The 24,820-nt window shown below is 37.7% G+C and overlaps 5 protein-coding genes across 5 annotated transcripts; 2 read left to right on the top strand and 3 right to left on the bottom strand.

Moving 5' to 3' along the window:
• The first annotated feature begins 770 nt into the window (after positions 1 to 770).
• LOC106293282 (homeobox-leucine zipper protein ATHB-54) lies at positions 771 to 2,173 on the top strand. Its single transcript, XM_013728936.1, has 3 exons — positions 771 to 1,059; positions 1,307 to 1,656; positions 1,728 to 2,173. Exons 1-3 carry the CDS (start codon positions 948 to 950, stop codon positions 1,962 to 1,964), a joined length of 699 nt encoding a protein of 232 aa, XP_013584390.1. The 5' UTR covers positions 771 to 947; the 3' UTR covers positions 1,965 to 2,173.
• Positions 2,174 to 3,045: 872 nt separating this feature from the next.
• On the top strand, positions 3,046 to 4,863 carry LOC106294403 (ultraviolet-B receptor UVR8). The gene is made up of 7 exons (XM_013729956.1): positions 3,046 to 3,314; positions 3,397 to 3,549; positions 3,629 to 3,787; positions 3,868 to 4,029; positions 4,120 to 4,251; positions 4,332 to 4,496; positions 4,569 to 4,863. Exons 1-7 carry the CDS (start codon positions 3,116 to 3,118, stop codon positions 4,757 to 4,759), a joined length of 1,161 nt encoding a protein of 386 aa, XP_013585410.1. The 5' UTR covers positions 3,046 to 3,115; the 3' UTR covers positions 4,760 to 4,863.
• On the bottom strand, positions 4,802 to 7,733 carry LOC106294401. Its single transcript, XM_013729954.1, has 8 exons — positions 6,703 to 7,733; positions 6,456 to 6,624; positions 6,196 to 6,361; positions 5,910 to 6,115; positions 5,622 to 5,767; positions 5,382 to 5,529; positions 5,226 to 5,294; positions 4,802 to 5,129 (listed from the first exon to the last, which is right to left on the bottom strand). Exons 1-8 carry the CDS (start codon positions 7,224 to 7,226, stop codon positions 5,034 to 5,036), a joined length of 1,524 nt encoding a protein of 507 aa, XP_013585408.1. The 5' UTR covers positions 7,227 to 7,733; the 3' UTR covers positions 4,802 to 5,033.
• LOC106294402 lies at positions 7,720 to 10,061 on the bottom strand. Its single transcript, XM_013729955.1, has 4 exons — positions 9,232 to 10,061; positions 9,000 to 9,148; positions 8,319 to 8,384; positions 7,720 to 8,215 (listed from the first exon to the last, which is right to left on the bottom strand). The coding sequence occupies exons 1-4, from the start codon at positions 9,908 to 9,910 to the stop codon at positions 7,856 to 7,858; spliced, it is 1,254 nt and encodes a 417-aa protein (XP_013585409.1). The 5' UTR covers positions 9,911 to 10,061; the 3' UTR covers positions 7,720 to 7,855.
• A 599-nt stretch (positions 10,062 to 10,660) lies between these two features.
• Positions 10,661 to 15,371, bottom strand: LOC106294400. Its single transcript, XM_013729953.1, has 3 exons — positions 14,589 to 15,371; positions 11,451 to 12,104; positions 10,661 to 11,367 (listed from the first exon to the last, which is right to left on the bottom strand). The coding sequence occupies exons 1-3, from the start codon at positions 15,225 to 15,227 to the stop codon at positions 11,083 to 11,085; spliced, it is 1,578 nt and encodes a 525-aa protein (XP_013585407.1). The 5' UTR covers positions 15,228 to 15,371; the 3' UTR covers positions 10,661 to 11,082.
• Between the last annotated feature and the right edge of the window lie 9,449 nt (positions 15,372 to 24,820).

Here is a 24,820-nt window from a genome sequence, read left to right as displayed (position 1 = left end):
ATATTGTACCCACTTGCATATAAATAGATAACAAAGGTGATTTAGAGAGCATCTCCTGTCCAACTTGTGAACTCATCATGCACACTAGGATCCGGTTTTTCTTTTCTTTTTTGAGGTTTATTAATATTGAACCACAATCATCATGTTTACACTGAGGAGCTATGAGCTTTTACTTGGTGGTTGGCTGGTTGCATAACATGTTTTTTTTTTTTTTAACGCTGGGTAACACATTACATCATCATATAATCTCTAAATCCATTAGATATGATGATCAACTACCTGCAACATATGTGATATTGATGAACAGCTCCACGAATAATGATTCCACGATGAAGCTTTCCCCGAAACATTTGAAACCACGGACGGTTCTGCATGTACGACATCCTCGATGGACAGACTCTCACCGCAATAGGCGATCACAACGAACGGCTCTGCTTACAGTATTCTGGAACCTCCGAAAGCTTCGCATCCTATAATCTGCAAGAAATTGCATAGTCTGGGATTCGAACCCCAGACCTGGGTGTAGAAGCATTTAAACCTTAACCAATAGGCTAAGGTGCTTCCACACATAACATGTTTATATCACTATGTTTTTGTTTGTTATACGTTTCTCCAGTATTTTCCCTAATATAAAGAGTAACTTTTTATTAAATGTAACATTGAGTTGTTTTTTTCTAAAGAGGCCTATGGATGGAAAAAAATGTTAGTCAATAGACTTGTTTGAACTCAGCTGATTATAAACCACAAGTGTGATCCCTCTTATGGCAAAACAGCACCTTTGTCTCACTCTTCTTACCAAACACTTAAACAAGCAAAAGGAATCGTTTTTTCCTTCTTGTAACTTTTGTTTTTCACAATTCCATAATTTATCCTTTATAAAAAGTGACTCTTGTGAGTCTCAACATTTACAGCAATTGACTCAGCATTTTCATTTACAACATTCACCAATGGAAAACTCAAACATTGATTCAGAAGTTTGGTTTCAGAACCAGAACCAAAACCATTGCCTTAAGTTTCATTCTTCTTGCTTTCCTCCAACCTCTCAATCTGCTCTTTATGGTATTCATCTTTTCCACCGTTCTTGATTTTAGTTTTGTGGGTTTCCTCCAATGCACCTTTTGTTTAGTTTTGACCTTTAACGAATCTTCATTGTCAAATTGTATCCACTCTGAGTTTAAAAAGTTCGAACAAAAAAAAAAAAAAACTTTGAACAACTTCATGTGACATAGAAAGATTCTCTTCTTAATTTTCGTGTCATTGTGGATTATTGAATCAAAATTTTGGTCACACAATCTTCTTGATTCAGGATCTAGCTCAATGAGCAATACGGAGATCAACACTGTGGACGAAGACGACGTCTGTGAGAGCTACAAGATGCGTGAGACAACCAAGAAACGGAAGCTGACACCAATCCAATTGTGTTTACTAGAGGAGAGTTTCGAAGAAGATAAACGACTCGAACCAGACAGAAAACTCTGGCTGGCCGAGAAGCTGGGTTTGCAGCCGACCCAAGTCGCTGTATGGTTCCAAAACAGAAGGGCTAGGTTCAAGACTAGACAGCTAGAGCTCGACTGTGACTCTCTTAAGGCTAGCTATGCTAAGCTCAAAACTGATAGGGACATTCTCGTTCGACAAAACCAAGCCCTCGAGAACAAGGTACATTTATTCTTAAAATGCGAATTTTACAGAGACTAAGTTAAACATTTTGATGAAACACTCAAAAACAGGTTGCACTTCTCAAAGAGGAGCTGAAAATACAAGAGAAACTCGAAACTCAGTCTATGGAAGCCGAGAAGCTTGGGGAAGAAGGTAGCTCGATGAAAAGCGATAATACGCAGTACACTGAAGAAGAAGAAGAAGAAGAAGAAGAAGGCTTGGGAAGTAATCAATACAGCTTCCCGGAGCTTGCAGCTCTCGGATTCTACTATGACCCAACGTTGAGTGCTTCAAATCTAGGGTTGTGAGCTTGTAACACTGTAGGTCTACATCCCGTGTGGCCCAAGATAACTTATCTGCTTCTTTATTTTTCTTAGGGTTCATATTGAGGCGAAAAAAACGTTGAATATTTTCATGGTTGGTAATAAAAATCTTATAAATAAAATATTAATTTTCTTGCAAGTTAAACGTACGTTATGTTATAGCCATGGTGTTAAAGTACTACGACCTTTCATAGAACTCGACCGACAATACCATATTTTTCAATGGCTAGAGAATCCAAAGGTTAGTGTGTATTTTTTCAAATGATATGATGTGATCATTTAGCTATCCAAATGTATATACACTACGGTTGATAACATGTTATATGCTACATTTCCAAATAGTCAATGATTGAAATAGTAGAAAGGAGAATTGATTCTATCATTTGAAAAGGACTAGCACTATTTGATTAATGGTAATAAAACAAATTAGTTTGTGAAATTGAAAATAGACAGAGCTTGTCCTTGCGCCGGAAACAAGGAGATGCGAAACATCATCACCGCTAGAAGAGAGAGGAAGCAATTCCTTAAACTCATGGAAAAGTGAATGTGCTGAACGTGGAAATTAGTCCGGCTCATCTTCATTCGGGTTATTACCTTGTTTTTAGCTTTTTTTGTCAAGGTGTAACATAATTAGATTTTTATTTCTTGTAAAGTCTAAACTTTTATTTATATGATATTTATCTTTTAGCAAAAAAAAATAGACAGAGCTCTTCTTATCCGAATCACGACCCATGGCGATGTTCAAAACTCAACACAATCTTTTGAATGGCCACGTGTGCGGATCAGATGACTCAGATCCAGATATTACCGCCATCCACGTCAGTGTGGGACCTTTTAGTACAAAACACATAGATTTTCTCTGCATTAATAATAGTTCCAGTCTCGAATTAAGGTCAGACAGTCGACACGTGGCAAATTATGTTTGGAAGTGCTGAAGCATTGGAGTTTTGTGGGTCCATCGATATGTCATGTCTCTCTCAACTTCTCACACATGTGGACAGAGGAGTTACTATGTGGGCCTTCACCCGATGTTAAGCCCATTTATCTTAAGCCCAAAAACACTAATTAACTTTAGCCAGTTAGGTTCAAACTACGTCGTTTAGGTCACTGTGCTAAGCATCAGAGACGGTCGAGTGATGGCCGAACACGGTGGGATAACTCCGGCTCGGGCCGATGAAGAAGAACAAGTGTGGAGCTGGGGTGCAGGAACGGACGGCCAACTAGGGACTGCTAAGCTGCAAGACGAGCATCTCCCGCAGCTTCTCTGGCTGACGTCACTTGCTTCCATATCGATGCTCGCTTGTGGCGGCGCTCACGTCATCGCCTTGACTTCTGGTAACCCCCCCCCTTCAAATCTCCGATTAAGTATCTTCTGATCCAACATTTAAAGTATGTTTTTTTTTTTTTTAATTTGCAGGTGGTAAGGTGTTGACATGGGGAAGGGGAAACTCTGGTCAATTAGGACATGGGGACATGCTCGACTCTTCTTTGCCAAAACCAGTATCTTTCTTCGACGACTATGTTGTAACTCAAGCCTCAGCTGGATGGAGCCACTCTGGTTTTGTTTCAGGTAGGTAAACTTAACATGGAGGCTTGAAACTGCTTAGGAGACAAAGAGATTGATCTCCCTTTTGTGTTTTTTGTGTTAGATTCTGGTTGCCTATTCACTTGTGGAAATGGCTCATTTGGTCAGCTTGGTCATGGTGATAACATGTCACTTTGCTCTCCAGCTAAAGTCTCTTACTTTGCCGATAAGAGCGTGAAGATGGTAGCTTGTGGTATGCGCCACTCACTTGTCTTGTTCGCAGGTAAAACATCTGACACTGCATTCACTAGCTCTTCAATAAAAGTTTGTTTTCTCATTTTTGATTTATCTTGTCTTCTTCAGGAAATCAAGTGTGCGGATTCGGATCTGGGAAACGCGGACAGCTTGGTTTCTCATCAGACAAAACTAAGACACTAATTAATCTTCCATGTCTTGTCTCTGGATTAGAAGATGTTGAGATTGTTCGTATAGCAGCCAATGGAGATCATAGTGCAGCTATAACCGGTTAACTCTTTAAGTCTCATGTTCAGTTTCATTGATTGATCGAATCATGTGTGTGTTTTGTTAAACTCGTATTGCGATGTGCTTAACCAGCTAATGGACAAATGTTCAGTTGGGGAAGAGGTTTCTGCGGCAGTCCTGATGTTCAAGCCCCTCAGTGTTTACCCTCATCTCAATTCTTCAGAGAAGTTGCTTTAGGATGGAGTCATGCTTTATTACTAACCGGTAATTTCTGTTTAGATGCATGAGTTAGCTTCTGATAGCTCATTGAACTCATTCCTCTGCTCATGGACTTTGTTGAACAGTCGATGGAGAAGTTTTCAAGCTTGGTAACACCCTTAATAAACAATCCGAGAAGCAACAACTGCAAGTAGATCCGTCTGAACCTTTTTTGGAGAAAGTTCCAGGTTTTGATGGAGTTAAAGTTATGCAAATTGCAGCAGGAGCAGAGCATTCTGCTGCTTTAACAGGTGGCAATTCATCTCTTTGTTCTCCAGACTTTCTGAGTTATAAACAAACAAACCTGTGAATATACCTTGCAGAGAATGGAGAAGTTCAGACATGTGGATGGGGTGAACATGGTCAGCTAGGTGTTGGAAACACCAATGATCAGAACAATCCTCAACTCGTAAGCCTAGGAAGTATAGACCAGCGGACGAGAGATACCAAAGTATATTGCGGAAGTGGATTTACATATTTAGTTCGGCGAATACAAAAGCTTTCTTCATCATAGAAATGGATGTATCATATCTCTAATGTGTGTAACATTGTACAATGTGAGAAGTCAATTATTGGCATTATTCTCGTCAAGAGGAATAGTCATTACAATGATGAAAATTGAGATATACAGATTTTTTTCGTTTTTTTAAGATTATAAAAAACCTACAGCTAGCTCTACTGCTTTTCCCTGGCTAACCTTGCTCTACTTGAAAGTGAAATTACAAAAGTAAACTAAAACCCTACTGATTCAGCTCAATGATCCATGGATGGTGGGATTAGCAATGACCTCACGAGATGATGAGCAGATTGTTTTCATATCCATCACAAGTAACAATGGGTCTAAGCGGGTCCACTTTCCACTGGCCATCAACTATGAACTTTATCTGTGAAGAAAATGTAGCGACTTTAAGATTTGGTTTGTGGCTCATAAACATGTATAATATTAGATGCAGATACTGTGTTTGATTGAATGAGCTAACCTGGTATTTTCCAGGATATAGCTTCAGCGTCAAAGAGGAGACTCCGTTCTGTGCTTTCTTCATTTTCCTCTGCTTCCAAAATCATAAAACAAATTTAAGTAGATGTGAAGGACTTTGTTTTATCCGTTTTTTTTTCTTTTATCGATGTGAACTGACCTGGGTTGACCAACCGTCAAATGAACCCGTTAGTAAAACTTCCGAGGCTGAGTTAGGCCATACTATGGATGCAGTCCGGAGTAACCGTAAAGCTCTCCTAGCATGATCTATTTTTCTCTGTTTCTCCCTTACAATCCTCTGTGCATCTCTAGAAGAGAAACAAGCTAGCCAATGTGAGAGACAATTAGCATAAGCATCCTACTCTTATCTATTTGCACATAACCAATGAGCAACGCATACATTATAGCCATAGACATCTTTCCTTCAAGAACAGCTAGCTTTGCCCTTGTAGACCGTAGCTTGTTCTGGGCATATATGATTTCATTCTCTTTGAACTCCCAATCATCATTGAGGTTCTCCAAGTTTCCAGATTTTATCTCACTATCCTACATAAAATCATAAACCAAAAATAAGTCAAATGTTAATCATTTATAGAATCGCTACTATTTTGATCAGTCAAATAGAGAGAGGATTCTCGGTCCCATCCGTTCAAACAATCACACACGAAGAAATGAAAACATACGTTACCTTGCTTGTTCCAACTTCATCAGGAGGAGGAGACCTAAGGGATTGAAGAACAGAAGAAAGTTCTGACTGGAGATTCTGAAGACGGCTTTTGATATGAGTCGTATTTATATCTTCAGAGTAAGATGCAGTTTTGTCTTTTCCGTTTGAATCCTTATTCGTATCATCCTTCTTTAGACCAACCAAGCTACTTGAAGATATTTCAGCAGCTGTACAAATGTTAATGGCTTTAGATCTTTGTTTTACTGAAATCATTATATATGGAAGAAGACAGAAATCACTGGCATACCTTCAAAATCTTCATCAGTAAAGCCAGCTCTCCTCATACTCCATGTTCTCCACGTTTCTGATGTAGACGAATTGTTTCCTGAAACTGGCTTGGCTTCTTGATACCTACTTTGTCCATATTCACCTGAACTTCTACTAGCGTCGACATCTTGAAACTCACTAGCTGTCTTTTGAGAAAAAAGGTAGGGAAACACCTCACGACATAAACAGTTTATTCTTATGAAGTGAACAGCAAAGCTTATAACAGACAAGAAAACATACCACAATAATAGAAGAACGAGGAGGGGAACCATTTAGGGTGATATCATCATACATGGCACCATTGCTTTCGCCTTTCCCACTCAAGTTTATCCCTAGACTCAAATTCCTTTCTTTCTCCAACCTGGTCAATATGCCTTCAATCCCACTCTCATTCTTACCATCTACTTCTCTGATAAAACAGAGCCTATGTTAACTAACATTCTCAAAAGGCATAGAATAAGAAGCAATGTAAATTTAGAGGACCCACTCTCTTGAATATGAGGCATTCGAGGAAAGATTACGAAGCTGTTTCTCAATAGGCAAGTCCCCTAGCACGACGTTCTCTTTTACTCGGACCTCCTCTTCTTGTTGTTCATCCAAGTCCCATCCCATTGAAAGCCATCCACCTTGGTTTACAATTCTCTCCACAAGATCAAATCTTTCAGAACGGATTAAATCCTTCTTGCTCGGAAACATGCCAGGTTTATCAGAATTCTTCATGAACTCCAAAATCTCCGTTTCCAGATCCTTATCGCTATCCCATCCCAAATCTTGGTTATTGCACATCCTCAGAACCCCACTACGCCTAAAGCAACAACCTTTCTTCCTCAGCTTGACCTCCAGAAACCATTGAACAGGTCCACAACTTTTCCCATCAGCTAAAAGACTCAATTTCCCCGAACAAATGGGATTGAAGGAAGAGAAAGAGGAAAGAGGCAAAAGGGTATCGGAATCAATCAGCGAAAGCCGTGGAGCAAAAGAAGAAACGGGGCCTGAGTTGAGAGAGACCATCTTTGGAGCATTTCGTCGAACAGTTTGTGTGCGCTCTCTATCAAGCGGTCCTCATATCAAAGAGGAGAGATGCTAAGAAGAAACCGTACTCGGATTTGCCAAATTCTCTGTGTTTCAAATAAGGAAATTCTCACAAAAGAAAAAACAAGAAAGTACGAGAAGAAGAAGAAGAAGTCATGTGACCGCACAAGAACCAAAGCTTTTCAATCTGAAAAAACATTAAAGGAGTATGCTTTATTCGGACGTTAATCAAATTCCAAAGATCAAGTTGAGGTAAAGTTTCTTTAGATTCTCAATTTGTTTATCCTTTTAAGGTTTTGTTTCAGGTTATTTGGAATACCACTTTCAAAGCAAGTGGCTTTTAGAAAAAAAAAAAAAAAAAAAGGCAAAAACTCTGTTTTCTCCACAGCCTCTCATAGACCATGAGCTCACGTCTCGGTCTATTTGGATGAACATGTAAAAGCCATGTTCTGACTATCTGAAATGGCTCTCATGGAGAGAAAAGGGATCATATTGATTGATGGCTACAAAAGAAAAACAGAAGTTCATAACATAACACCAAAGAGCAATTGACAAAAGTTCCAAACCCAAACAAGGACATGCACCCAAAAGTCAACGAGGCAGAAAGGCTAAGACGCAACAGTTACATTTGAGTCTTGGTTGTTGTTGTTGTTGTATGAATGGCCGTTTCCTCCACCACCACCACGTCCCCTTCCTCTGTTGTTGTAGTGGCTCCTTTGGTAACCGTTTCCACCCGAATTGTCATAAGATTCATACCTCCCATTCGAGTATCCTCCACCACCACCTCGACCTCCCCGGGGGGCGTTGGAATGACCTCTTCTAGCACCTCTATGACCTCTCTGGTTCTGGTGGGTTCCACGAGGTACATACTGTTGCTGATAATCTCTCTTTGACCTCCCTCCTTCCACCTGAGTATATCCTTGTTCCTGCTGTCCTTGGACCAACTCTCCTTCCGTCACTGACTCATCCTTCAAACCCCAAATATATAAAAAAAAAAAAAATCAACAAATTCAGCCTAGAGCAATCGATTTATAAAGATGCTTTTAAAAGCTCCACATTTCACTGGATTACCTTTGGTTGCTCAGATTGATCATTAACAGCAGATTCTTGTTCTTTAATGTTTGATGCGTCTTCTTCCTGCAACCAGATGAACATCAGTCCCACGGAAAGAAAGAGAACAATGGATACACAAGCGAAGGATGTATGTTCTCTACATCACATAACTAGACACTCAAGAGAAACATGTCTTAAACATTCGCCACAGTGAAGAAAAATACTGTCACGGTTATTAATCACTACTCACATGAATAAACCAGAATATATTAACAACTCGTAGAGCAGAGTTCTCAAAGACCATAAAATTAATGTAACAATCAACTTAACAATGTACTTCTCTATCCTGATCACACAAAGCACAAGCCTAGACAAACTCTGACTCCTACACAAAAGAAACTCGATCTGGGATCACTAGTCTCCTCCTTGGGATCAAATTAGAGCTTAGCATCTCATAACAGAAAGAACAACATGCATTCGACCTATGAAATTCACTAACAATTTGATAACAAACAAAGAACTAGCAATAAGCAGTTTAGCTTTGAAAAGAATGTGTTATGAAACAAAACAGCAATGCAACCTAAAAAAAAGTCACATACAAACGAAGAAAGAGAATTCAGATGATCAAAGCATTTCAATGATAACCACTGAGAGCTCCCTCTCCAACTCAAAACCTAACCTAAAAAGGTGAATACCTACCTTTTGCTCAGTGTCAGCAGCGACTTGGAAAGCACCGTAGTTACCAGCAGCAGCTGCAGACGCTGCTTCAACAGGAGCAACCATCTCAGGAGTAATAGTGAAGTAATTAGAACCCATAATCTTCTTCAACTTCTCTCTCAGTCCAGCATCTGAAACACCACAAATCCCAATAAGTAAAAACTAAAACAAACACGTAGCAAAAGAAGCAAACTAACTTTTGGATTTTTCTTACATGAAACATTGCAGTTGGAAGCAATCGGCTGGTCCGAGTTAGCCAACCAAAGCTTAGCATGCTCGACGCAACGCTCCAAAGCGTTCTTGTGAGACAAGGACGAATCCGCAGGCCTGGATACCATCATAGTCCACAGCTCCGAAATCAAATCCAGATCCTTATCACATAGCAGATCCGTGGACTCATCCGTAACCGTATCGTAAACCAAACAGCAACCTCTCTCGTGCGTCCTCGTCAGCATAATCGAAGCCAACTCGTTCTGCGACTTCACGTCGAAGAGCGAGCCAAAGTACAACAGATTCACCAAATCCTCCAACTTCTTCGCTTCTTCCTCCTCGGGAGCGCCAGCTACTTCGTTTTGATCGGGGGGAGCTTGATTGTGGTGGTGGAGGTGGTGAGTAGTGGCCAGGGTGATTTCTTCGGAGACAGCGGCGGAGAGAGGAGCGCGGAGCTTGTCGAGCTCTTCGATGAGGACGAGGACGGACGGTTTGGAGCGGAGGACTTCTTGTTGCTCCTTGTTTAGGGTTTTCCCCTGAGAGATCGATTCTTCCATTTGAGTGATTCGGTTGAGTTTCTTGCGGAGGGCGCGGAGACGCTTGTTGATGAGTCCCATCACTGGTCCTTCGCTGGCGTCTGAGGAAGATGTCGCTGTCGCTGTCGCAGTAGCGGTAGGTGCCATGGTCTTGGATTTGTGTAGGAGATCGATTTAATCGGCGGAGAAAGTGACCACCGTTGAACAGCGGCGGTGAAGAAATGAGAGAGAAGAGGAAGAGGATGATTAGGGTTTTTCTGAGAGATGTAAGTGACTGCTATGTGTTCTTAAATATATTGGATAATTGATACTGAAAAAGATAAAATCAAAGAACCGAAATTACTCCCTTAATTTCTAGATAACAATAAAAAACTATTCTGTCTGTTAGATTTTTGAGATTTTTTCTAAACTATTTTTTCGCGGATTAGATTTTTAAAAATTATTATGTATCAATTTAGGTGGTTCTTGGAAATAACATACGAAAGTTTAACAAAATTTATTTCTTACAGATGAAGATACACTTTCTTTTCCTCTTATTTTTCTTCTTTTCTCCAAAGAGAGTATCTTAATCAAGTATATGAGAAAATAAGATATTTGTATAGTGGATAATGCCAGTAGCATTTTTGAATGATTGTTGTGGAAATACTTGCTTCTCCAGCTTTTAGCTGATTTTTTAGTACAATATGCATACGGTCATGCATTCGATTGTTTTTTATTGTACAATTTAATTTTTCAGGGTAGTGATGCTCGCATTTGACTTCATGGTTGAGCATTTGTATTTCTCTGGAGTCTTGTGTGTTGGGGGTTGTTGTAGGAAATCAATGGAAATTCAGCCGATATGAATTAACATTTCTGGTACAGCGTAACATGATGTTCTAACGTTTACACATACTCCAATTTTTCAAGATACTCCTTTTCATTTACCAGTAAGTACTAAGTAGTAACTATGATTTATTGTACATAGGAAAAACAAAACAATACTCGTTCCTGTCGAATGCATGCTCCTACAAATAACAATCCAAATGCTCGTTTACAAAATGAAATCGTTTATTTACAACAAGAAAAACGAACAACTTGGTCTATATTCACCAAAAAGAATGTATAAGCATTTTTTTCTATTATCAAAACTCTATACTCTGCATTTTTTCACATATCAACTCATACTATAGAGCAAGCAATGCTCATGGTGCGACGTCTTTTATCTCCGTTACCAAGAGTCTCGTACCATCTACCAATCTTATTGTCTTATAGACCTTTTATAAGGTTCATATCATAATGCTCCACCAAAACACTCACCACACGAGAAAACAATCACTGGTCTAGAGGCTAGCACTGGAGGGTACCAAAATGACATGCAGTGTTCCATTGTTAGGAGGAAGTTGCAAACGAAGGGGAAACAGCTTGCCGTTTAATGGACTGCGAGTGCACACCACAGCGTCCTCCATGCACGTTTCTTCTCGCAACGTCTGAGTCAGCTCCGCCACGCTGTTCCCTTTAAACGTGAAAGCATATCCAACGCTCGATTCATCCTCCACGTGTCCTTCATCGTCAGCGATGTGGTAGTATATCGTTCTCCCATCCGATTTCGGTGGAGACACAACCGACTGGTCAAAACCAAAGTTCATGTCAGGAGGGTAATTATAAACAAAATTTGAGGGTATTTCAGTAATTAGCAATAGTAACTCACATCTTGTTCGGATCTCTCTGAAAGAGAAGACGGAGTCCTCGATGGCCTCCTATGCGGTGGTGGCTGCGTCTTCACCGGCGGAGGCTGCGTCTTCGGTGACGGAGTGAACTCAGTCTCCGCCGTGACTTGAGGATTAACCAAGATCTCAACAACATCAACCTCCCACGAGATGGAATCCTGAGTAGCCGACAAATGAGGAATGTCGTGCGTCACCGAGTTTCTCCACGGCGGAAGACCACCGTTACCTCGTAGATAGTTACCGTATCTCGTCCTGAGCTTAATCTTGGATCCTTCTCTAACCGGTTCCCACTCAACAGACGAGTCGAGACGACTCGGTTTTAGCTGAATCACTTTCTTCCCCGTAGCTCCAAGCAAGAACCGCTCGTTCGAAGCGGTTAGGTATTTACCGTAACAGCTTTTGAGACGGATTACGTGGTACGAATCGCGAACCGGTTCGACGGTCCATCGAGCGTTTTTGGTTGATCCGTTTCGGTCTTGTGTCACTGTTTCCTCGTCGTCGTCTGCGGATAGATACTTGTTGTGGCTGTTACGCATCCGAATGGCTTTAGCTTTCTGGAAAAACTCCATTGCTGAGACTGTTTCGTTTTGGTTTAAGCTACTCGTCTTCTCCTTTTGGTTGAAGCTACTCGTTTTCTGTTAAAAAAAAATGAGTGTGGGAATATGTAAGAAGTGGTGAAGATGCGGTTTGTGTTTATATGTGCATCTTTCTCTCCGTCCTTGGTCTGGTCTAACTTTTTGTAGTAACGCGGACATTACACGGGACTAGTCAGAGGCGCATGAAAATTGAAAAGTCAGAGTTTGCTGATTGGATTTACCGCGTTTTAATTTCCACGTCAGCACAGTGTAATAGCATGTTTTTATTCTGTTAATGTGTCTCAATTTCAAAGTAGTACAAATGCAAACAAATGCAATGTTACTACTACATTTCTGGATTGGTATCCTGAAAAAGAGTTAATGATGAGAATCCCACTATATATATATTTTACTTTGTATTCAAGACCAAATCGGGACTTAGCATTTCTTTTACTTTTCAAAACTATAAATTTTCTGCTAATACAAAGTTGGATTCAGGTTCTCCAAGAGAAGTTTAAACAGAATACTGGGAGTCAATGTCCAATATCAAAGGTTAATCTTTTTTTTTGGATCAAATCAAAGGTTAATCTAAAATCATTGATAAAGTGGTAAACTTTAATTAAATTACAGTTGGAATGGGACTATTTGTATTTCTTTTAATGAAAAGTGATGCTAGAGATATGTAACCAATTTCCACAAAAAAACACCATGTTATTTTACCATTTTCCAAGAGATCATCTTAAGTTTTCATGTTATCAGCATTGGTGAAATTTTGTAAGAGTTTTCATGTTATCAGCATTGGTGAAATTTTGTAAGAGTTTTCTTGTTAAAATAAATAAATAAATAAAACTAAAGAAAGAAAAACATAGTCTTTAAAAAAAAAAATAGTCTTTCAAATGAATTTTTTTTTTGGCAAAAATTGCTACATGTCAATTGTTCCATGCATATTACTTGAAATATTATTTTAGAAACTTAATATAGCTTTTATTGATAATGATGCTATTAGAAATTTAGTCATGTAGTTTTCGATGGTACATCAAAAACAAACATAGCAACTGTTTTATCAAGTTCCATTAATAGCTTAAGATTTGACACGATGATATTTATATATATATATATTTTTTTTTTTTTTTTGGAACACTGATACAATGATATACATATATATAATATTCCGTTTAAGTTTAGAACTTAGGAGTGTAAGGTAATGGTGGTATAGACATTAAACCTAAATGTGAAATAATGGAAAAATATAATACATAGTTTCTAACAAAATAAAATGCATTTGTATGCCTTTCTCGCTCAAAATGTAATATTGTATTGGATTGTTGTTGATTTTTTCTTTCTTTTTTTTGTTGTAATAAGTTGCTTGCAATATTGTAAACTTTTTAAAAAGAAAATGGTACTAAAATTTTAACATTTTACCCAAAAAAATGTAATACTGTCTCTATGCCATAAAGAGATTTGAAAAAGAGGATTTAAAGGAATGCTTATAGAATAAGTGTCTAGTCTCTTGCCCGCAAGAAAGACCAAGGAAAAAGGAAATTCATGAGTGTGGGACTCTCCTAACTGCTTCCTTCCTTGGACCATATGGTCCCACAGTCCATACCATCACAAATAAATCATAACTAAACTAACTTTTCCACCATACTTTATTTCCACGTGTCTTGTGTTAGCTGAGATTAGATTTATTTATATCAAGCCATTAGGTGTAAGTTTTAAATGTTCGCCAAAAAGATTAGGTATAAAAATTTCTTAACCAGCCTATATAGGTACGTATAACTTTTGTAAGAACTTTTACTGTCACTTACATGTTTGTAACTTTAGCTGAACTCGAAATGTCATATTTTCAACTGTTGTAGTTTCTATAGTGAATTATAAAATAAGAAGTTGTTCTAGGATCATTCCAATGGCACCTGAAAATTTACTATATATTTCACTCTATTTTTTTTAGAGTGAAATATAGAATAATGTTTACTTTTTACTCTAAATATAGAGTGAAATATAGAGTAATGTTACTTTTTACTCCAAATATAGAGTGAAAAAACAACATTATTTTATATTTCACTATATTATGGAATAACTTTATTATAAAGTGCATCATTGGAGCAAATTCAACTCTATAATATAATTACTCTATTTTAGCATGGAATATAAAAAAAAATTTGTATCCATTAGAGATGCCCTAAGTAAACTAGGCATTTAATTAATATAAGATATAACAAAAGAAAATATGAAATTTCTCGGTGCTATTAGGTTGGTGGAACGATGTATGTGCTTGTGGAGCACTATATATGTTAGTGGAGAAAAGAATCATATATATATAAGTATATTTAAGTTCATATAGTTTCCAAGTTTTTATAACACTAAATATTACTAGTATGGTAATTATTCCTACATTTTTCTATCTAATCTAATGCATGCCAACCAAAATTGGGCTAAGTCCAGCTAACCATAATAACTTTCTATGGTACACTTAATTAAGAAAAAACTATTCAATGCACAATGTAAATGTAAATTGATAATTAAAGACTTAGTCAAACGTACCGGTTTTGAGGACCATCTCGGAGACATTGAACTCAAACCAAGAGAAGCGAACCGATCAATACTCTTCATTGACCTAGCGGAAACGGGCGACGCAGGCTCTGACCCGAGATCCGACCCGGAGATATGTGAAGAAACCGGGGAAGAAACAGAGCTCTCATCTCCACCAGACATGTTTTCAAGATCAGAACCATCAACTGTAATAACATCCCAAACCAACCAGTTCTTGGTCTTCGATGTATGAGGCTCGTCGTGAGTAACGGAGTTTCTCCACGGCGGTGTTCCTCCGTTAGCCCTCATCCATTTACCGCACCAAGACTTCAGCTTCACCGAGAAACCATCTCGCACCGGTTCCCACTGCGTTTGCCAATCCATAGGCTTGTTAGACGAGTGCGTTTGAGTCACTTTCTCACCGGTCATACCTAACAGCAACGGTTTATTGCTCGCCGTTAAGTACGTGCCGTGACAGCTTTTTAATCTTATCAGATTCGGTTTAGCCTCGACGGTCTCTACCGTCCATACGGCTCGTCGTGCATCTCCTTTACGACTTTGACGGATGGTTTCTTGATCGTCGTCGGCGACTAAAAACTTATCCAGGTGGCTCCTTAACTTAACGGCGTCTCCTTTGGTGAATAGCTCCATTTCTTTGATGTTTGAAGAAGAGGCAAAAGATCAAACTAGCAGAAAATAAACTTTTGTGATGAAAGGATGTCTGAATTATGAATGGACTGCTTTTATGGTTATATAGATAAATGATTTTAAATGGGACATAGAGTCCTTGCTAAAAGGGAACTATTGTAAGTTAATATTCGGAGTATTATTCGGCTTGAAATTATATAGAAATTTCCCAAATCAAATGACGAAATGACTATTAATAAAATATTAAACAGTATAGAAATGTAATATTTAATTTGCAGAAGGTTCCACTTTGCGTAACTAAATGTATTTGTACATTTGGCCTCACGCGCGTGAATTGCGTGATGTGAATATTTCACAAGAAAATGTCTCACGTTACGGTTTTCAATGTTTGTTTTCATTCCATCTAGACCGGTATACACTTCAAGTCATCATATACTACGATGCAACCAAATGTTTGTGTTTCCATTATGTCTTCATTTGTTTGGTTTGCACTACTGGCATGTTGATGAAAGATCAGTGTAGTTAAACTATCTTAAACGTAGCTCTTGGCCTTCTTTTTATTTTCCAAAGTGCTTATAAACTTCATAATCAGATTAAAAGTATATATTAATAGAAAGAATCGATAATTATAACGTTCATAATATATGTTGTGAATAGAATGTTCATATTATATATTTTGAACCAATAAAGAAAAAAAATGGAAACAATGGAAAATGAGAGAAGATGAGGAGAGGTAACTGGTAGTGCGCGTGGGCGTATCTTGTATTTATTTTCCACAAACCAAACAAAGTCAACAGAAGACTTATGGATATTTAAGATTCGTACATGTCTAAACACAGTTGAATACATAGATACATCATACAAACATTACCGTATAATACGTGTATCATATCTTTTCTTGGAAAAGTATAATTAATATTAGACTTGGATTCTTTTGGGTTCTTTTTGTCAACATGTTCTAGTTGAGCTTTTCTTAATCCTAATCGTTGGCTTTTGTTGCCACGTCAGGCTGTGGAAGAAACGGTCTTAGTTTGTTCTCCCAACACCAAATATATGGCTCTCTTAAAATTCATGACACTTCAAATTCGTAGGGCGATGATGCATCATGAATCATGCTGGAAAGAAGATGATAGAAGCTCTTCAATTTCCTTTGCAATTTGTAAGCAATACTTAGACCAAGTCGATTTGATCTTAAACATCGATAATGTGAACTTCCAAGAATGTCTATTATTCTTGGTCAAACGGCAAATTTACATAGAATGATAACGGTCAACTTTTACATTGACCATAATGATTCAAACTATATTAAACAACACGCAAAAACATGTCTAGAAGATAACAAGGCTTTTCGGTGCAATCAAACAAACTTGAAATATGAAGATTCCAATGCTTTTGGTTTTTCACATGCGGTATAAGCGTCTGGCCTTGCGTTCTGTGGCGTAACTCTTCTCCTACCACAATTGTGAACATTAATCTCTCCACGTAAAGGTAGATGTGTCCTGAATCAACAAAATTTGGTCATATATATCATATCTGACTTAAAGAACACCAGTAAACGCCACAAGAGTTGGCTAAAAAAAAACTGAATAAGAGTGTTTTTGGGAGTGTACCAGTGGATGATTGGCCGGTGAGTAACAACAATTTGTACCAGATTTCATTAAAAACATCAATCGTAAATACGATGCTCCAGTAACCTATTTGATCACAAAAGAGAGTATAATTTCTTCTGTTTTCTTCAATAGATATTGATTTGAATTGACATATTACCTTGTAGTCAGCAGCGTCAAAGTCTGGACCGAGCAGTTCTAGAGCTTTTTTTGTAGTTGCCTTTTCCGGATTCATAAACAGAGGTTCAGCAAGCTGATTTGAATAAACTTTAAAAGAAGGATATTATGATATTTTAAAGAGCTCAAAAAGTCCCCACAGATATAAGTTTGGATCACAAGAACTTACCTGAATCGCTATCTGCATCAGCTGTTGTTTCTTCTTGTCCATACCAGAAGCTTGTTATAAGCCAGGTGATAACTCAGGAAATAATACTTTCATTTGATTAAATGCCACATAGGTCAAGATACAAATCTTTCATTTTAAAATCTGCCACAAAATGGAAAGCGACTCTAACCGGGCCTTGGGGGCTTGGAGCATTACATGTGCTTTTGAAGTGTATCCAACTTATTGTTGGAACAATAAAGTCAATGAGCTTTATTAAAATGTGAATAACAAATGATACGAGTACGAGCCCAAAAGAAATGTCAAATAAATGAAATGGTGAAGTGGGGAAAGTCCCACATCAATCGAGAGAAGAAGGTTAGAGCTGTTTATATATGATCCCATGACATCATGGGTTAAACAGCTTGAGAGAGGAGAAGGGCTTCCCACGTGCCACCCTCGTCCGGCCGGCTCGGCGTGGGCTTGGGTCTCGAGTCTTGGTGGAGGGCCTCCGGCCCAATAAGATTCTTTTTGGACCAAGTTCAGGTTAACAAATTGTTGGACTAAACCAAGCTTTTGTGTTTTGTTTTTTCGTTTTTAAAAATTTGAAAAATGAAAATACTTTAAAAATTCGAACAAAATCTTATCCGGATTTTTGGCCCAACGATCTCTCCCTCTCTCCGCACGTCGAGCAACTTCCCGAGTCTGACGCCTCGTGCGCACGTGCCTTCGTTTGCGGAATCAACAGAGCTCTTGTTTCCTTTTATAAACAGAGCGAATGTCTTCCTTATTTCTTAACTTTTTTCACATCGAAACCAACAGCGAAAATTCTCTTAGCGTAAGTCTTAAATACAAGAGTGTTTCGTAGAGTTTATAGTTCCATAGTGCGATCACGAGTGAAGCGTGATTCATCTGCCATGGTTATATCCTGGGACTCGATATTCGTACAGTACCGTCTCACTAACGGAGCGAATATTTAGAGTTAAGGAAAGAAATTATATCTCGACTCCATGTTCGTTTACGAATACAATTTCTTATCGTTCTTGTATTCGCTCTTTACAATCGTCTATTTCTTTAACATATCATTTTTATTATATCGTTTATTTCAGTCCGGTTTTCCAGCTTATAAAATCTTTTCTGTTGGTTCCGCAAATGAAGGCACGTGCGCACGAGGCGTCAGACTCGGGAAGTTGCTCGACGTGCAGAGATAGAGAGAGATCGTTGGGCGAAAAATCCGGATAAGATTTTGTTCGAATTTTTAAAGTATATTCATTTTTCAAAATTTTAATAACGAAAAAACAAAACACAAAAGCTTGGGTTGGCCCAAAAAATTGTTAACCTGAACTTGGTCCAAAAAGAATCTTATTGGGCCAGAGGCCCTCTACCAAGACCCAAGACCCAAGCCCAAGCCTAAGCCCACGCCCACGCCGAACCAAGCCGGCCGGACGGCAGTGGCGGCGCGCGCATGGGAAGCCTTATCCTCTCTCAAACTGTTTAACCCATGATATCATGGAATCATATATAAACAGCTCTAACCTTCTTCTCCTGGCCGATGTGGGACTTTCCCCACTTCACCATTTCATTTATTTGACATTTCTTTTGGGCTCCGACCCATATCATTTGTTATTCACATTTTAATAAAGCTCATTGGCTTTATTGTTCCAAAAATTCTCCACATGAATAGAAATGACTCTTCTAAACATATGCAGACTAAATGCAGACTCGATAGACCCTAAAAAACTATACTTATTCTAATCATGACTAGACTAGACATATTTATCGAGAGTGTTTGCGAAAAATTTACTGTGTTTGAGTTGGTGGCATTTTTAAGCCTTGAACCACTCATAGTTAAATATATGTCGGGTTTACTTTACCAGAAGGTGAACATGATGTCTTGAACCAACCGGTGTTTTATGTAGACTGAGACAACATGCATAACGCAGCTTCATTTTCTCGTAGAACTTAGTTCTTTTATGTGTTCATTGTGGCCCTGAACTATTTCTGGTTTTCATGAGTGAACTTAGAGAATATATCATTGCATTCATTCTCCTAGAAACAGCCTCATTTCACACTCATTAGGTGATTGACCATGAAAAGTATTGAGTAATACTCCACTTAGAAGCTATGGAATCATTAAAAGCTTATGCTTATCCTTCTCACATTTGTTAGCACTTTTATCATCTTAGGAGCTGGGAAGAGACTATTTGTCTCAAGTGCTTTGGTTAGATTATGTTTGATTTTGTTTTCCCTTTGAACCTACGTCTTGGGATCTCCAGTCATGATAGGTAGGGTTGCAATCAAGCATCCTCGTTTGTTATAGGCTTTAAACCCATTCCTTTTAATGATTTAGCAACAACATCTTGTGGCAAACCTTTTGTAAATGGATCCGCTAGGTTGTCAGTCGATTTGATGTAGTTTATTGTGATTACACCAGTTGAGATAAGTTGTCTAATGGTTATATGTCGTCTTCTGATGTGACGAGATTTACCATTATAGAGATTACTCTGAGCCCGAGCTATAGCTGATTGACTATCACGGTGTATGCGTATAGCTGGCACAGGTTTCTCCCACATAGGAATATCTTCCAAAAAATTTCTAAGTCATTCAGCTTCTTCTGGTGCTTTGTCTAGGGCTATGAACTCATATTCCATGCTGGATCTGGCTAACAGTGATTGTTTGGTATATTTCCATGATATTGCTGCTCCTCCTTATCTAAAGACATATCCATTTGTGGATTTTGAGTTTTTAGAATCTGATATCCAGTTAGCGTCACTGTATCCTTCTAAAACTGTTGGTTCTTTACCATAGTGAAGCCCCAAATCTTTGGCGTAACGCAAGTAATTGAGTATTCTCGTTATAACTTTCCAGTGTGTATGACCTAGATTACTTGTATATCGACTAAGTACGTTTACTGCATGCGCTAGATCTGGTCTCGTAGAATTAGTCAAGTACATGAGACTTTCGATCACACATGCATACTCGTTTTGTGAAACCGCTTCACCTGAATTCTTTGTCAAGTGCATTTGGGGATCTAACGGAGTTTTTGCTGTACTTTTAGAGTAATTTTTAAATCTCTCTAATATTATTTGAGCATAATGAGATTGGGTTAAGATAATTCCGCTTGAATTTCTTGTGACTTTAACCCCGAGAATTACATCTGCTAATCCCAAGTCTTTCGTCTCAAATTTCCCTTTGAGCATGTTCTTTGTTTGATTGGTAATGTCTTTATTGCTTCTAATAACGAGCATATCATCTACATATAGACATAGCAAAACATACGTATTTTTGGTTGATTTGTAGTATATGCATTTGTCACATTCATTTATTTTGAAACTATTTGACATCATTGTATTGTCAAATTTTTCGTGCCATTCTTTGGGAGCTTGTTTAAGCCCATAAAGTGACTTCACAAGTCGGCATACTTTATCTTCCTGTCCGGAAATGACAAAACCTTCAGGTTGTTTCATGTAAATTTTCTCTTCTAAATCACCATTTAGAAAAGCGGTTTTTACATCCATTTGAAGGATTTCTAGGTCTTTGAAGGCTGTGATTGTAATCATCAGTCTTATTGATGTTATTCTCGTTACTGGAGAATATGTATCAAAATAGTAAAAGCCTTCCTTTTGTCGGAATCCTTGAACTACTAACCTAGATTTGTATTTTCCACCAGGTTTTCGTGTCATTATCCATTTATTCCCTAATGATTTGCAGCTAGGTGGTAAATCCGTTACGTACCATGTATAATTTTTCATGATAGAATCAGATTCACTCCTGACAGGTTCGTTCCAAAATGGAGCTTCTGGTCAAGCCATGGCTTCTGCCAAAGTTTTAGGAACATTTTCTACTAAAAATGCCATTAGGAAATCTTCACCAAAAGATTTTTCCTTTCGAGCTCTTTTGCTTCTTCAAGGTTCATATTTTTCTTTATTTTCTGAAATATCATTTATAGAAATCTCGACGTTTGTCTCAGTTTCTGAGTTCATAGCCTTAGACAAAGCAGCAGAAGAAGCTGAATGGCTTAGAATTTTTTTGGAATATATTCCTATGTGGGAGAAACGTGTGCCAGCTATACGCATACATTGTGATAGTCAATTAGCTATAGCTCGGGCTCAGAGTAATCTCTACAATGGTAAATCTGGTCACATCAGAAAACGACATAAAACCATTAGACAAATTATCTCAACTGGTGTAATCACAATAGACTACATCAAATCGGCTGACAACCTAGCGGATCCATTTACAAAAGGTTTGCCACGAGATGTTGTTGCTAAATCATCAAAATGAATGGGTTTAAAGCCTATAACGAACGAGGATGCTTGATTGCAACCCTACCTATTATGACTGGAGATCCCAAGACGTAGGTTCAAAGGGAAAACAAAATCAAACATAATCTAACCAAAGCACTTGAGACAAAGTAGTCTCTTCCCAGCTCCTAAGATGATAAAAGTGCTAACGAATGTGAGAAGGATAAGCATAAGCTTTTAATGATTCCATAGCTTCTAAGTGGAGTATTACTAAATACTTTTCATGGTCAATCACCAAATGAGTGTGAAATGAGGTCGTTTCTAGGAGAATCAATGCAATAATATATTCTCTAAGTTCATTCATGAAAACCAGAAATAGTTCAGGGCCACAATGAATACATAAAAGAACTAAGTTCTACGAGAAAATGAAGCTGCGTTATGCATGTTGTCTCAGTCTACATAAAACACCGGTTGGTTCAAGATATCATGTTCACCTTCTGGTAAAGTAAACCCGACATATATTAACTATGAGTGGTTCAAGGCTTAAAAATGCCACCAACTCAAACACAATAAATTTTTCGCAAACACTCTCGATAAGTCTATCTAGTCTAGTCAGGATTAGAATAAATATAGTTTTTTAGAGTCTAAAGAGTATGCATTTAGTCTGCATATGTTTAGAAGAGTCATTTCTATTCATGTGGGGGATTGTTGGAACAATAAAGCCAATGAGCTTTATTAAAATGTGAATAACAAATGATATGGGTCTGAGCCCAAAAGAAATGTCAAATAAATGAAATGGTGAAGTGGGGAAAGTCCCACATCGGACGGGAGAAGAAGGTTACAGCTGTTTATATATGATCCCATGATGTCATGGGTTAAATAGCTAGAGAGAGGAGAAGGCTTCCCACGCGCGCGCCGCCGCCGCCGTCCGGCTCTGTTCGGCTCGGGCTGGGCTTGTGTTTGGGTTTGGGTCTTGGTGGAGGACCTCCGGCCCAATAAGATTTTTTTTGGACCAAGTTCAGGTTAACAATTTGTTGGGCCAAACCAAGATTTTGTGTTTTGTTTTTTCGTTTTTAAAATTTTGAAAAACAAATATACTTTAAAAATTCGAACAAAATCTTATCCGGATTTTTCGCCCTAACGATCTCTCCCTCTCTCCGCACGTCGAGCAACTTTCCGAGTCTGACGCCTCGTGCGCACGTGCCTTCATTTGCGGAACCAACAGAGCTCTCGTTTCCCTTTATAAACAGAGTGAATGTCTTCCTCATTTCTTAACTTTTTCACATCAAACCAACAGCAAAAATTTCCTTAGCATAAGTCTTAAATACGAGAGTGTTTCGTAGAGTTTATAGCTCGATAGGGCGATCACGAGTGAAGCGTGATTCGCCTGCCATCGTTATATCATGGGACTTGATATTCGTACAGTACCGTCTCATTAACTTACGGAGCGAATATTTAGAGTTAAGGAAATAGATTATATCTCGACTCCATGTTCGTTTGAGAATACGATTTTTTATCGTTCTTGTATTCGCCCTTTACAATCGTCTATTTCCTTAACATATCGCTTTTATTATATCGTTTATTTCAGTTCGGTTTTCCGGCTTATACACTTACTTAATTAGTGCCCAAATTGTTGAAATATCAGAAAGCCACTGCATTTAGACCTTGTGAAGTGATACCACATTGCTTGAAAATCGAAGTTGTATAAGAACTAAGAAGAGAACTAAATGGATATGAAAGGAAGGCAAACATATGCTTTACTTACTTGATCGTTCAAACAACCTGCCATGATCTTTATTCTGTCTAAAAACTCGTGTACTTTTTTCTTGGTAAACAAAAAAGAACTCATGTAGTTTATCGAGTTTCCAAGCGCAACAACAGACCGAGGGCATTCATATAAACCTAGGGTTTAATCTTACAAACATTAGACATAAGATTGCTCATGGAAGTCTCATTTTCCATCTAAAAGGGGAATAAAAATGAAAAGAGAACAACGTATGTACCAACGGCATCATCATTCTTCATCTCTGTACACATCTGATGTTCATATGTATATCTTTTACCTTACCTCCCTCCGAGACTCCAAGTAATCGAGAACACGTACGTGCCCCCTACATACTAACATGGGTCCGCTCCTGATCTCTAGTCTCTACCATGCGTGCAACAGTACAAGCAAGTGATGTACTGTGATGTCCATATTCTCAAATAATATGAAGATCGTAACCGCAATGAATAAACTAAATTTAGGAGAAATTCTTGGGTTCACCCCCTATAGGTTCATCAACCAATGAGAATTTGTTATTTTATATACAGATTTTTTTTAAAAAGGAAACAGAATTTTTAGAATTTTTTTTTTAAAAGATAAAAAATAAATAAATAAATGTAATAGCAATAAAAACGATTTTTTTTTTTAACATTGTTAAAGTCGTTCATACTAAACCCTATACTCTAAATCCTAAACACTAAACCCTAAACCATTGGATAAACCCTAAACAATTAGGTAAAAAATAAAAAAATAAATAAAAAATAGTAGCAGCTGTAAAAAAATAATTTTTTAATGTTGTTAAAGCCGTTAATACTAAACCCTAAACCCTAAACTCTAAACCCTAAATATTAAACCTTAAACCCTTGGGTAAACCCTAAACCCTTGGGTAAAGAGATATTTCAAGGGTTATAAGTCTATCCATGGACTTAGGATTTACCCAAGGGTTTAGGGTTTAGTATTTACTTAAGGGTTTAGAGTTTCATGTTTAGGGTTTAGGGTTTAGGGTTTAGGGTTTAGTGTTTAGCATGAACGGCTTTAACAATATTGAAAAAAATCATTTTTTATTCCTATTATACTTTTATTTATTTTCTATCATTTTATTTAAAAAAATAAATTCTAAATATTTTGTTTCCTTTTTTGAAAAAATCTGTATATAAAATAACCAATTTTCATTGGTTGGTAAACCTATAGATTCACCTAAGGGGTGAACCCAAGAATTTCTCTAAATTTAGAGGGTCTCACGTATCAATTTATTGTAATTTGATTTTAAGTTTATCTATACTATTAAAGCAGAATCATTCTTAGGATTATGCCCCTGACTTTTCTAATTAATTACAATATTTTCTGTTAACTTTTTCTGTGACTTTTCAAATAATAAACCTGATTTTGTCGGTCAAAACAATAAACTAGATTTGTAAGGACAGTGGGCTTGAGCCTATTAAGGTAAAATAAGATACATGTTTGTTTTGCTTTTTTTGGTTGAATTGGTTTTTGCGACCCAACTTGATCAGTTTTGCATGTGATTTTAAAATCAAGTAATAGTGCGTTTCATTTTAATTATTTTCAGCAAATTACAATATTCAAAAATATAAAATATCGAAATTATAATTTTTTTCATTATATAAACATTACAGATTATATTTTAATAAAAACTATAA

The sequence above is a fragment of the Brassica oleracea genome, chromosome C5, assembly GCF_000695525.1.
Source record: "Brassica oleracea var. oleracea cultivar TO1000 chromosome C5, BOL, whole genome shotgun sequence".
Taxonomy (NCBI): Eukaryota; Viridiplantae; Streptophyta; class Magnoliopsida; order Brassicales; family Brassicaceae; genus Brassica; species Brassica oleracea.
Note: the sequence above shows the minus strand (reverse complement) of the source record. Positions and strands in the feature narration are given on the sequence as shown.

Excerpts from the sequence above, each read along its gene's own strand:
- LOC106294402 (XM_013729955.1), bottom strand. The coding sequence starts at position 9,910 with ATGGCACCTACCGCTACTGCGACAGCGACAGCGACATCTTCCTCAGAC. Across the intron at positions 9,149-9,231 it reads TTCCAACTGCAATGTTTCAT|ATGCTGGACTGAGAGAGAAG; the intron begins GTAAGAAAAATC and ends GTGGTGTTTCAG. Across the intron at positions 8,216-8,318 it reads ATCAATCTGAGCAACCAAAG|GATGAGTCAGTGACGGAAGG; the intron begins GTAATCCAGTGA and ends TGGGGTTTGAAG.
- LOC106294403 (XM_013729956.1), top strand. The coding sequence starts at position 3,116 with ATGGCCGAACACGGTGGGATAACTCCGGCTCGGGCCGATGAAGAAGAA. Across the intron at positions 4,030-4,119 it reads TCATAGTGCAGCTATAACCG|CTAATGGACAAATGTTCAGT; the intron begins GTTAACTCTTTA and ends GTGCTTAACCAG. Across the intron at positions 4,497-4,568 it reads GCATTCTGCTGCTTTAACAG|AGAATGGAGAAGTTCAGACA; the intron begins GTGGCAATTCAT and ends TATACCTTGCAG.
- LOC106293282 (XM_013728936.1), top strand. The coding sequence starts at position 948 with ATGGAAAACTCAAACATTGATTCAGAAGTTTGGTTTCAGAACCAGAAC. Across the intron at positions 1,060-1,306 it reads CTCTCAATCTGCTCTTTATG|GATCTAGCTCAATGAGCAAT; the intron begins GTATTCATCTTT and ends TTCTTGATTCAG. Across the intron at positions 1,657-1,727 it reads ACCAAGCCCTCGAGAACAAG|GTTGCACTTCTCAAAGAGGA; the intron begins GTACATTTATTC and ends ACTCAAAAACAG.
- LOC106294400 (XM_013729953.1), bottom strand. The coding sequence starts at position 15,227 with ATGGAGCTATTCACCAAAGGAGACGCCGTTAAGTTAAGGAGCCACCTG. Across the intron at positions 12,105-14,588 it reads CGAGATGGTCCTCAAAACCG|AAAACGAGTAGCTTCAACCA; the intron begins GTACGTTTGACT and ends TTTTTTTAACAG. Across the intron at positions 11,368-11,450 it reads CAGAGAGATCCGAACAAGAT|TCGGTTGTGTCTCCACCGAA; the intron begins GTGAGTTACTAT and ends GGTTTTGACCAG.
- LOC106294401 (XM_013729954.1), bottom strand. The coding sequence starts at position 7,226 with ATGGTCTCTCTCAACTCAGGCCCCGTTTCTTCTTTTGCTCCACGGCTT. Across the intron at positions 6,116-6,195 it reads TACTGATGAAGATTTTGAAG|CTGCTGAAATATCTTCAAGT; the intron begins GTATGCCAGTGA and ends ACATTTGTACAG. Across the intron at positions 5,295-5,381 it reads TTGACGGTTGGTCAACCCAG|AGGAAAATGAAGAAAGCACA; the intron begins GTCAGTTCACAT and ends TTTTGGAAGCAG.